Source organism: Nansenia antarctica (genome assembly GCF_963989245.1).
Source record: "Nansenia antarctica genome assembly, chromosome: 5".
Taxonomy (NCBI): domain Eukaryota; kingdom Metazoa; phylum Chordata; class Actinopteri; order Argentiniformes; family Microstomatidae; genus Nansenia; species Nansenia antarctica.
In genome coordinates this window covers 51,362,350-51,375,161 of record NC_137690.1, presented here as the reverse complement: position 1 = coordinate 51,375,161, position 12,812 = coordinate 51,362,350, and the positions used below count along the sequence as shown (strand labels likewise).

The window sequence follows — 12,812 nt, the reverse complement described above, 5'->3', positions numbered from 1 at the left end:
CTTTGCAAATGTCAATTTATTCAGGTTAAACCCACTTCCGCGTGATAATGTCAATGTGTCCGTCGTGTGCATGTTGAAGGTCTGTATGCAACAATTACACAGAACAAACATCTGTATCCAATCTGACATCATTTGTATACGCTTATTACACTTATTAAATATTAAACATGTTTTGATTTACTTGCTCTTTCTCCTCTCTCAGTTTTTTTGGAGAGAGGGAGGGGCAGGGCACCCCTGCTGTCACTCAGACTCATTAGATGGATTGATTGGTCAGCACTGCGTCGATACGTCCACAGAGAGAACTGAGGAACGATGTCGTTATCGTCACGCAAACGCCTCGGAGGCCTTAGACTGTTTCTGTCGGTTTGGTATCGAGGTGCTTGAAGCTGAAACGGAAAAAAAACACACAAAAACAGAAATGTTTTCAACGTGTGTTTTCTAATGCTTCGCTTTAATTTAGCTATCGCGTCTCACAAAGGACCTTTACAAATTCACAGTCAATTGCTCGGCTAATTAACATTTAATGGCCGGGTGACCTTTGACCTTGTCATTTACCTCACATTTAAGGGCCACCGGGGGTTCTCTTGTCAGACCCTCCGTGTTCTAGACTTGGTCCCGCAGTGAACACGACCGGCTCCTAATGTACGCTTCACAGGATAAACGCTTTTGCTCACGCGGGCCAAGATGAAAGGATAAAGAGGAGGCAGAGTGTGTCCCGTGGGATGTTTGCCCTCTCCCATCTCAGAGAGGATCAGCCATTGAACCCCATTATCGTGCCATTACATATGGATGTGATGACCCCGGCTCATGGCGCTAGAGTATCTGGCGGCCGAGGGGAGAAGGGGGAGGAGGAGGGGGGATGGGGATGCTCGAGGAGGGGGGAAGCTCGAGGGGGAGGATGGGGGAGGGGGATGATAAATAAGGAAGTGTACTGAACGTACTCATCTGTGTGTCTTTGCAGCTTGTTTTGGGGACGCATGTTTAGACTGAGTGAGCCTGCTGGTTGTTGTTTGCATAGCCCCCCCCCCCGTGTGTGTGTGTGTGTGTGTGTGTGTGTGTGTGTGTGTGTGTGTGTGTGTGTGTGTGACATTTTTGGCAGTTGGGCTGTACATGGAAGAAGGGTTTTTCGAAACATTGTTTAATATTCTGGGTTCTGAGAACTGGATCCTGTCTGAGAGTGCAGCTGGCTGGTTCTCTCTCTCTCTCTCTCTCTCTGTCTCTCTCTCTCTCTCTCTGTCTCTCTCTCTCTCTCTCTCTCCCGCTCTCTCTCTGTCTCTCTCTCTCTCTGTCTCTCTCTCTGTCTCTCTCTGTCTCTCTCTGTCTCTCTCTCTCTCTCTCTCTGTCTCTCTCTCTCTCTCTCTCTCTGTCTCTCTCTCTCTCTCTCTCCCGCTCCCGCTCTCTCTCTGTCTCTCTCTCTTTCTCTCTCTCTCTCTCTGTCTCTCTCTGTCTCTCTCTCTCTGTCTCTCTCTCTCTCTCTGTCCTCTCTCTCTCTCTCTCTCTCCCGCTCCCGCTCTCTCTCTGTCTCTGTCTCTCTCTCGCTCTCTCTCACTCTCTCTCTCTCTCTCTCTCTCTCTCACTCTCTCTCTCTCTCTCTCTCTCTCTATCTCTCTCTCTGTCTATCTGTCTCTCTATATATATATCTGCCTCTCTCTCTCTTGCTATCACTTTCTTGCTCTCTCTCTGCCACTCTCTCTCTCCCTCTCACACCTCTCTCTCTCTACTCCACACAACTCTCTCTATAAAGCAGTGTAATCCCCCATGCAGCTCCCATGAACTGCAGAATTGGAGCTTGCAGGGTGTGTGTGTGTGTGGGGGGGGGGGGGTCATAAATAGCCTGAGGTGTGAGTGGTCTCAGAACAGGAGGAAGAGGTGAAATGGTGTTAACACGGATATCCTCTGTCATACTTCCCTCTGTGTGGGACATACACAGTAAACATCCTTCTCTCTCTTTCTCTCTAACTTTCTCGTTCTCTGTGTGTCTCTCTGTGTGTGTGTGCCTCTCTTTTTCTTTCTCTCTCTATCTTTCTCTCTGTCTCTCTCTCTGTGTGTCTCTCTCTCTTTCTTTCTCTCTGTCTTTCTCTCTCACCCACGGCCCTCTCTGCCTTTTTGAGCTTCTCTCTGGACTGGAGTGAGGAAGCAGACCATTTCAGGCCCATCTGTGAAAGTTCCTGTTTTTGGTGTGTGTGTGTGTGTGTGTGTGTGTGTGTGTGTTTGTGTGTGTTTGTGTGTGTTTGTGTGTGTGTGTAGTCTGCCTTGAGTATAAATAGTTTTCTGGAATTGCCGTGGGAGGGTTGGGGAGGAAGAGAAGAGAGGAGAGAGAGAGAGAGAGTGTGCATGAGGGTGGGGAAGTGGGGGGTGGTTCATGGAGGAGTGGGGGGGGGGGGGTGTTAGGATCAGAGGGCTGTGGGAGAGGGAGGAGAGGAGAGGAGGCACTGGGGGAGGGAGGAGAGGACTGGGAGAGGAGGGAGGGGGGAGGAGTGGAGGCACTGGGAGAGGGAGGAGAGGACTGTGGGGGAGGGAGGGGGGAGGAGTGGAGGCACTGTGGGAGAGGGAGGAGAGGAGAGGAGGCACTGGGAGAGGGGAGGAGAGGACTGTGGGGGAGGGAGGAGAGGACTGGGGGAGGGAGGAGTGGAGGCACTGGGAGAGGGAGGAGAGGACTGTGGGGGAGGGAGGGGGAGGAGTGGAGGCACTGGGAGAGGGAGGAGAGGACTGTGGGGGAGGGAGGGGGGAGGAGTGGAGGCACTGGGAGAGGGAGGAGAGGACTGTGGGGGAGGGAGGGGGGAGGAGTGGAGGCACTGGGAGAGGGAGGAGAGGACTGTGGGGGAGGGAGGGGGGAGGAGTGGAGGCACTGGGAGAGGGAGGAGAGGACTGTGGGGAGGGAGGGGGGAGGAGTGGAGGCACTGGGAGAGGGAGGAGAGGACTGTGGGGGAGGAGAGGACTGGGAGAGGGTGGAGAGGACTGTGGGGGAGGGAGGAGAGGACTGTGGGGGAGGGAGGAGAGGACTGTGGGGGAGGGAGGAGAGGACTGTGGGGGGAGGGAGGAGAGGACTGTGGGGGAGGGAGGGGGGGGAGGAGTGGAGGCACTGGGAGAGGGAGGGAGAGGACTGGGAGAGGGAGGAGAGGACTGGGGTGGGAGGGGGGAGAGGGGAGGCACTGGAGAGGGAGGAGAGGACTGTGGGGGGAGGGAGGGACGCAGGCACTGTAAGAGGAAGTAGAGGAGGTACTGGGAAAGGCTTGCCCTGCAGATCCTCATCTTTAATTATGGCTTTCCTTCACATGGGGGGGGGGGGCTTAAGTGCAACACACTCATTATTAATGGGATACAGTGGGGAAATGGACACCGTGGGAAATCACTCAGATCCATGGCTATGTACACAACAACACACTCCAGAGAGGAGCTCAAACGGGTGCGGAGGGAAGTATGACAGCGGATATCACCACTCTGCACAGCCTCCTCCACCACTACACAGCCGTGACCCTGGCCGTCCTGCCTATAGAAGGCCGGGTAGTGACACCATAACCGGTGGGGGGTGGAGGGGGGGAGGTTACTGTATGTAGGAGTCAGTGGAGGCTGGTGGAGCGAGAAATCGGAGGACGGGCTCATTATAATGCATGGATGGAATGGGGAATGTTACCAACAGGTTGTTGACTCAGATGACATTGGCCAGGTGCAGTGTCTGGGAGTGGGGGGGGGGGGGGGGGGGAGTGGAGGGGAGGGGGAGGGGCTTGTTCTCCCCGCAGGACGTTTTAAGTGACGACAGGTGATGAAGGCTCCCCACCGACTCCAGAAGCCAGAATGTCATCGGATCGGGGGGGGGGTAGCTCAATGCTGGGGGAGGGCGGGGATAGCGGTCCCTCAAGGCAGCGCGGGACAGGGGGGGTCCTACTCTCTAAACAGAACCAGATGTTGTGATCCACAGAACGGCTGTGGTCACTGACAGGGAGGGGAACCGTAAGAGGACTGGAGAGTGAGGTTCTGAGGCTGATTCTCTCCCTCACCACCACCACCCCAGACGGGACGGAGGGATGACGGTGGGATGATGGAGGGACCTCCCCTCAGCCTCACCTCCCCTCAGCCTCACCCCCCCTCAGCCTCACCTCCCCTCAGCCTCACCTCCCCTCACCTCCCCTCAGCCTCACCTCCCCTCAGCCTCACCTCCCCTCAGCCTCACCTCCCCTCAGCCTCACCCCCCCTCAGCCTCTATCAGCCTCACCTCCCCTCAGCCTCACCTCCCCTCACCTCCCCTCAGCCTCACCTCCCCTCTGCCTCACCTCCCCTCAGCCTCACTCAGCCTCACCTCCCCTCAGCCTCACCTCCCCTCAGCCTCACCTCAGCCTCACCTCCCCTCAGCCTCACCTCCCCTCAGCCTCACCTCCCCTCAGCCTCACTCAGCCTCACCTCCCCTCAGCCTCACCTCCCCTCAGCCTCACCTCCCCTCAGCCTCACTCAGCCTCACCTCCCCTCAGCCTCACTCAGCCTCACCTCCCCTCAGCCTCACTCAGCCTCACCTCCCCTCAGCCTCACCTCCCCTCAGCCTCACCTCCCCTCAGCCTCACTCAGCCTCACCTCCCCTCAGCCTCACTCAGCCTCACCTCCCCTCAGCCTCACCTCAGCCTCACCTCCCCTCAGCCTCACCTCCCCTCAGCCTCACCTCCCCTCAGCCTCACCTCCCCTCAGCCTCACCCCCCCTCTGCGTCACCTCCCCTCAGTCTCACCTCCCCTCAGACTATTTTTACAAAAACCGCAACGTGTCACCTCTGGCGAGGAGAGGAAGCTTTTTTTCAATGTTTTCATTTTTTTAATATTTTTTTTTATAAAGCCTAGCTCCCACAATTGGACACTGTGTCCTACAACCCTACAGCCAGATGAATACACAGACATTACCAGGAGCGCTTTAGTACAGGCCTCAACTGTCTCACATCAATGGCCTTACTGATATACTCACCTCTCTCTCTCTCCCTCTAGCTCTACCCGTCTCTCTCTCTCTCTTACACAGAATTTCTGCCGTATTTGACACGTGTGTAAATGGATGTCAAAAGTGTGACAGAATAATATTTGTACTGCATATGCACATATTCATTCTGCACCTAATTTAAGTTTATGTCTCTCTCTCTCTCTCTCTACCTCTTCCTTTAAGTCTTTCTCTCTCTCTCTCTCTCTCTCTCTCTCTCTCTCTCTTTCTCTCTCCCCACCCCCTTCTTCTCAGCATGTTAGCGATGAGAGTGAGAGTGTTTGAAGAGAGAGACCGGGGCATCTGGCCATATTCCATCTGAAAATGGAATTGGATTAGCCGATGTGTCTCCGTCTCCGCTGTGTGTAGCAGGAGGGGACGCAACAATGAAGCAGGCTGCAGCCAGCTGCTCAACATCGCTGCTCTTGATGTACAACAGGGGGAGAGATCTGCTGCCGTTCAGCACCCTTCCCTGTGTGTGCGCGTGTGTGTGCGTGTGTGTGTGCATGTGCGCCTGTGTGTGCGCCTGTGTGTGCACCTGTATGTGTGTGCGCCTGTATGGGTGCGCCCGTGTGTGCGACTGTGCGTGCGTGCGTACGTGAGTGTGTGCACTGAATCAGAATTCAGTCCTCCCCTTGACATTGATCCAGAGAGGATGAAGGCTCATGCTACATGCTTACAGATGCCGTGGAGGTTATTTACATGACTGTGTCATCTGGTAATGAAGAAGTACTTAAAGCAGAATAAATAGAGAACGTCGCTGACTTGACGGTTGATGATTACCAACAGACTGTCTCTCCTTCCCTCTGAGCTGCTGCTGCTGCTGCTGCTGAAGGAGGAATTGAGTTACAGGATTAAAACGCTATTTCCTGCTCCTGAATACGTTTCGCTGTATTGAATTCCGTTCCTTTCTTCTTGATTGTGTCTCTGCAGCGCCGGTCCGAAAGGAGACATCATCTATGAGTGGAGGTCCACCATCCTGGGCCCACCAGGCTCAGTGTACGAAGGGGGGGTCTTCTTCCTGGACATCGCCTTCACACCAGACTACCCCTTCAAACCTCCCAAGGTGAGCTGTGTGTGTGTGTGTCTGTGTCTGTGTCTGTGTCTGTGTGTGTGTGTGTGTGTGTGTGTGTGTGCGTGCGTGTGCGTGTGTGTCTGTGTGTATGTGCGTGTCTGCATCTGTGTGTGTGTCTGTGTGTGTGTCTGCGTGTCTGTGCGTGTCTACGTCTATGTGTGTGTCTGTGTGTGTGTGTGAGTCTGTGTGTGTGTGTGTGTGTGTGTGTGTGTGAGTCTGTGTGTGTGTGTGTGTGTGTGTGTGTGTGAGAGTCTGTGTGTGTGTGTGTGTGTGTGTGTGTGTGTGTGTGTATGTGTGTGTGTGTGTGTGTGTGTGTGTGTGTGTGTGCGTGCGTGCGCACACTCTCATCTGACGCCCCCCCCTCAGCGGTTCAGACAGTGTCACTGTTGTTCAGCCAGTTGAGGTCACTCTGCTGTAGGCTCCTCCTCAGTTGTTCTAAACAGTGGGCTTTTTTCCCTCTTTTTTTCCAGAAATGCAGACACAGAGACGCACACACCCACACACACACACACACACACTCAGAGAGATACAGACACACACACATACACACAGACGCAGACACACGCGCACACACACACAGTTTTTTTTCCTTCTTTTTTTTTCAGAAATGCAGACACACACACACACAATGTTTTTTTGCAGGAGCCCATATTGACTGATCTGTCCCTCTGTTTGTTTGTACTTGTGATTGTGTCCTTGGCTTTTGGTTTCAGGTCTCGAAATACCGAGACAAACATTGAGATGAGCATCAATGGCTGTTCTGAAACACAAATAGACAAGTATTTTAGGATGTTCCTTTGCTATTTCTGAGTACCACAGACCTAATAGAAACATCCTGAAAAGGACTTGGCATGCTGTGGATAAGGTATTTCCAGAGCTGGTAGGCTTGAAAATAACTTGAGGGCGATGAGGAGATTTGTTTCTTCAACAATAACAGATGATTTGGAGGGGAGGGGAAAAAACATTAGAGTGCTGAGAAACTAGAACTAGTCTCCTGGCTCTCTTTTCAGTCAGAAATGCTGATAGCTCCACGGAGAGTCGCAGTTTGCCCCAGGATGTGGGCCTCTTTCGCCTCTCCGCCTCTCTCCTCCTGTCTCCTCCTTTCCTCCTCACTCTCTCTCTGCCCTCTGTGGAGGATGAGAGGAAACAGAACTCCTCCGACAGCGCGGCCTCCTGCTGGGTTGTTTTTACAGCCTGGCTGTGCACACGGACCCAGGAGCTCCCCGACCCCGCAGCTGCAGACCTGCAGCAGCCCACTGCTAGGGCTGCTGGGAGCACAGAGGACACACGCAAGCTCTCTCTCTCTCACACACACACACACACACACACACACACAAGCCCTCTCTCTCACACACACACACACACACACACACACACGTGCGCACCTACACACAGATACAGATACACATCTGCACATTCATACACACGGACACACACACATACACACACGCACGCACACACACACATATACACACAGACGCAGACACACATACACACAGGATAGGCTGGGAGATTATGCTGCTTTTTCCAACATTATCCCCTTCCATCTACTCAATCAGAGCTATTTCCTAAGAGCACACACTCCTGTCATAACTGGAACAAGAAGTTCCAGAAGAAACCTTGTGGGCTTGCACACTTATTTTGGTGTGGAAATATGTTAAAGATGGTTTAGATGATTTGCTAGATTTTTCTTTGGTAGATGAAAGAAAGTGAGATAGTAGGATGGACCAATGAATACAAGATGGTCAGAGGGAGGAAAGGAGGGAGAGAGAGTATATATGTTATGGTACATGTGGAAATACGGTACATGTGGGAAAACTAGGGTTGGGGTTAGGTGCTAGGGTTAGGGTTAGGGGTAGGGTTAGACATGCCAGCATGTACCAAGTCGATGTAGCACCTAACCCTAACCCTAGTTTTCCCACATGTACCGTAACATATAGATAAAAACAATTAAGAGGTTAATCGGTATGGGTTTTCCTGAGTAAAGCAGTAGTGACTAGTGATGGCAAGAAAGAATGATGTCTAGGTAGTGGAAAGAAAGTGAACTGATGGATACAAGATGGTTAGACGGTAGGATAGCCTGATAGATGATAAGTTATAGATAGATGAGAAGTTATAGAGAGAGAGATAGAGAATCACACACAAGAAGCAAACCATAAAAAGAAGAACAAGATTTGGACTTGCTGAAGCAAGCCCACTAATAATAACTAATGGGAAGAACAATGACGCTAATGATGTGTCTCCATCCCAGAAGACAGAAAAGGGATGATGTATACAAGGCTTGTTAAGGGAGACCGTGTGCGGAAGGGGGGAGGAAAAGGAGTGGGTGGAGAGGCTGAGAGATAAAATAAATGAAAAAACGAACGCAACCGTGTGAAGGAGAGGAGGATGGGACCACACACACACACACAGAGGTATGAATGAATGAATGAATGAATGAATGAATGAATGAATGAATGAATGGTCTTTATTGTCATTGATATAGTACAGGTACCAAACAACGAAATTTGGGAGGGGGGGGCTCCCCTGGTGCTAGGAAAAAAAAACTAAAAACAAGAAGGGAAAATAGCTGGTTTACATAAATAAAGGCTATGTACACTATCCACTATACTATACTATACAAATAAAACACTGTGCTGTACTCTATGCTATGCTATACCTATTCTAACATTTCCTATCTCTGAACCTTATGTACCCAAGGGTTGTCATATTGCACATAGTGTTATTGCACATTCATTTAAAGTGTCGCAGTTTGCAGGTTTGAAATGTTCACAGTTGTGTTTCAGTATTGCACTTGATTTCAATCTAGTAGCTGCCATCAAATTGTCTAGATTGTCCAGGGCCTAGAACCTAGGTCTTTGCTGTGTTCAGGGCCTGAATGGCCCTGGGGTAGAAGCTGAGCTTCAGTCTGTTTGTCCTTGCGAACATGGTCCTGAACCGCCTGTCCGAGGGCAGCCGAGCAAAGTGTTCGTACCCAGGGTGGGATGGGTCTCTGGAGATCTTGGAGGCCTTCCTGAGGCAGCGTGTGTTGTACAGCTCTTCCAGAGAGGGGAGGGGGGCGCCGGTGATCTTCTGGGCCGATCTCACGACTCTCTGTAGCGCATTCCTCTCTGCGGCTGTGCAGCTGGAGAACCACACGCAGATGCAGTAGGTGAGGATGCTCTCCACTGCGCAGCGGTAGAAGGTCACAAGCATCTCCTGTCCGATGTGGTCTTTCCTGAGGACTCTCAGGAAGTAGAGCCGCTGTTGTGCCTTCTTGATGATGGCTGCTGTGTTGATCTTCCAGGACAGGTCATCCTGTATGTGCACCCCCAGGAATCGGAGGGTTGAGACTCTCTCCACGCTCCCTCCATCGACGAGCCGGGGCTGGACCTCAGATTTTTTCCTCCTGAAGTCCACGATGATTTCCTGGGTCTTTGACTGGTTCAGCAGCAGGTTGTTAACCTTGCACAGCTTGCCCAGCTGCTCCACCTCATCCCTGTACGCCGCCTCGTCCCCCCTCGAGATGCAGCCCACCACGGTGGTGTCGTCTGCAAACTTTACGATGGAGTTGCTGGGGTGGACGGGGGTGAAGTCGTAGGTGTAGAGGTTGTAGAGGATGGGGCTTAGCACGCAGCCCTGGGGGGACCCAGTGCTGAGTCTGAGGGCTGTGGAGGTGTGGGAGCCCACCCGCACCCTCTGGGGGCGGTCAGACAGGAAGTCCTTGATCCATGCACATATAGAGTGTGATCCAGGTCTAGTAGTTTGGTCACTAGCCTGTCTGGAAGGATGGTGTTGAAGGCAGTAGCCTGTCTGGAAGGATGGTGTTGAAGGCAGTACCCCTGCCTACCAAACCAAACCTACCAAACTAGCCCCAGGTCTGATCACTGTCAGTTCATTAGATGGTGAGCCGTGTGTGTGAGTCTGTTGTGTCGCTGTCGTAGCTTGGGAGTGTACCAACATTCACACTGCCCCCCCCCCCTCGTCTCAAAGGAGGCATTAGAACAGAGTGACCAACATTGATCAATGTGTCTGCTGTGATCCATGATGGACTGTTTCCTAAGAGCACACACTTCTGTCACAACTGGAACAAGAACTTTTGAAGGCTGCACCACTTATTTCGGCGTGGAAATACTATAGCCATGTTGGCCTATGTCTTTATGGGACGGAGAGATCGTATTGCTCTCTTTCTCTCTCTCCGTCTCTCTCTCTCTCTCTGTCAGTCATTAGTCAGCCATGCTTACAGTGATGGAAAGAACACAGTACAGATGCACACTTGCCTGCCTCTCGTATGGTAGAGACTGGTTGGCTGGTTGGCTGGTTGGTTGGCTGGCTGGCTGGCTGGCTGGCTGGTTGACTGGCTGGCTGACTGACTAACTGACTAGCTGACTGACTAGCTGGCTCACTGTCTAGCTGGCTGACTGACTGACTGACTAGCTGACTGACTGACTAGCTGGCTGACTAGCTGGCTGACTGACTGACTAGCTGGCTGACTGACTGACTAGCTGACTGACTGACTTGCTGACTGACTTACTTGAGTTCTGACGTCACTGGTGCTCACTGGCCCCTTAAGAGGCCCCTTGTGTTACGGCAGCCCAGGGGTCAAAGGTCCCCCTCTAATGATGTTTTCTCTCTCTCTTTCGCTCCACTGAGGACCAGCGTTTCAGAGCTCCATGGAGATGTTCGGAGCTCCATAGAGACTGGATAGGATGAAATCAACCCCATGTCCACAGAATATCTTACAGAATGACACTGGGGGTGAAAGACTGAGGGGTTGGGTAGCCATGGTTGTTTGGGAAAAGTTATTTTTGTGTGTGTGTTTAATAAAGTCCAGGGAAAACTGTTGCGCCTTGCTGTGTCCTTTTTCTTCCAGTGATTGGTAGCATGTGCGGTAGTTTCGAAAAATAGCGAGACAGTGTTTTTTCATTCATGATTGATTGGTTGTGTAATTTGGATGACCCTGATCATCAACACCTGTGTAGGCCTGTGGCCCTATAATAATAGCATGTTTGTCTGTTGCCCGGCGACACTGATGATGGTCGTATGACCGAAACGTTCGTCCCGCACCTTGCAGTTTTTGCACCTGAGCACTTAGCACTTTTTGTATAGAGCATGACAAAATAAAGATTTTTTTTTATTTAGGAAGGAGTTTTTCCTTAAAGTTTATGCAGAGTGCGAGTTTCTCTACTCTCACTGTGTGTGTGTTTAGACATGATAATGGTTGTGAAGGTCAATTTGAATCGATGCTTAGTCTGATACAACAGATCGCATTCCCCTTGCTCCCGCACCGTTCACAGACGTACCCACTGTTGTTGTCGTTGTCTGTTTCCAAGGTGACGTTCCGTACGAGGATCTACCACTGTAACATCAACAGCCAGGGGGTGATCTGTCTGGACATCCTGAAGGACAACTGGAGCCCCGCCCTCACCATCTCCAAGGTGCTGCTGTCCATCTGCTCCCTGCTGACAGACTGTAACCCTGGTAAGACGTGAGATGTTCTCCTCCACTCCTCCACCACCCCTCTTCCACCACCCCTCCTCCACTTGGTAAATGGTCTGCACTTATATTCCATGGGGCTTTACAACGGCCTCTCATTCACCCATTCACACGCACACATTCACACACCAATGGCAGCAAGCTACCATGCAAGGCGCCTGCCCGCTCATTAGGAGCAATTTGGGGTTCAGTGTCTTGCCCAAGGACACCTCTGCACATGGCCACCCGAGGATCTAACCGCTGACCTTGAGATCATTAGACGCCGGCTCTACCTCCTGAGCCACTTCTGCTCCACTCCATGTTGCCATGTTGGACAAAACATCCAGTACAGTTGGTTAACATATTCATACTGTGTGACTACGGCCCGGAGTTTCTCCTAATCAGCAGAATAGCAGGCCCCTAGTGAAAGGCTATATAACAAGGGCCATGGTTTTTACCTGGTCAGATAATGTTGTCAGGGAACGCTCAGGACCCTACAATGTATTTAGAATGAGGAAACAGAGGAATAATGCTATCGAATGGAACCAGCTTACCTTTTCAACTCATTATAATACATTGTAATAAACTTGAATTGTTTATTTTCTGCCAGTTAGGATGTTGTGTCTTAAATTGAGAGAGCCTGGGTTTGATGCTTGTTAGCCGAATCTCCTCAGCAATACAATCTATATCTGACAACAACAAAAAAACAGCAAAGAATGTTATTGTGAACAGCTGTTTAGGTACACGGAACGGGCCATTTCCATTTGAAACACATGATAGCTAATTAGTTTCATTCCATCGCAACTGCCATGATGGGACTAAAGATCATCCCTGGCAGAATGGAGAATCCAGTCTGTCAGTCATAAAAAAAACTGTGTCTAAAATAGCTTTCAACAACACCTACCGTCCTGAAAACAACCCCGTCTGAGTGGTCCTTCAGCTACACATTAGCAATTAATGTTGTCTTGTACAAAGTAGGAGACCAGCTTCCCACAGAGCAGTTACGGAGGGGGTAAAAGCTGCAGCTGTCACTGTGAAAGGACCTGTCTAATACCCTCACTATAGCAGAGCAATGAGAGGGGGAGAGGGAGGGATGGAGGGGTAGAGATAGAGGGAGATAGCGAGAGAGGGTGCAAGGACGTAGAGAGAGAGAGGGGAGGGGAAAGAAGCAAGGTAGAGATAGAGAGAGTAGGAGGAGGAAGAAGAGAGAGATAGTGTGAGGAGGGAGATGAGATAAAGGGGGAGAGAGAGGCAGACAGAGCAGAGCACAAGGGATTGAGAGGGAGAGCTGATTGTAAAGGCCTAGACCTCCGATGATAGCTGGTGTCCTCT

At 51.3% G+C, this 12,812-nt stretch overlaps 1 protein-coding gene across 1 annotated transcript in view; it reads left to right on the top strand.

Moving 5' to 3' along the window:
- The window catches only part of LOC308157683 (ubiquitin-conjugating enzyme E2 E2-like), a 43,168-nt gene that overhangs the window by 25,667 nt on the left and 4,689 nt on the right, over positions 1 to 12,812 (top strand). Inside the window, exons 4-5 of the mRNA XM_080531289.1 lie at positions 5,885 to 6,017; positions 11,339 to 11,486. Coding sequence (XP_080387415.1) covers positions 5,885 to 6,017; positions 11,339 to 11,486 — 281 coding nt within the window. The remainder of the gene's footprint in view (positions 1 to 5,884; positions 6,018 to 11,338; positions 11,487 to 12,812) is intronic.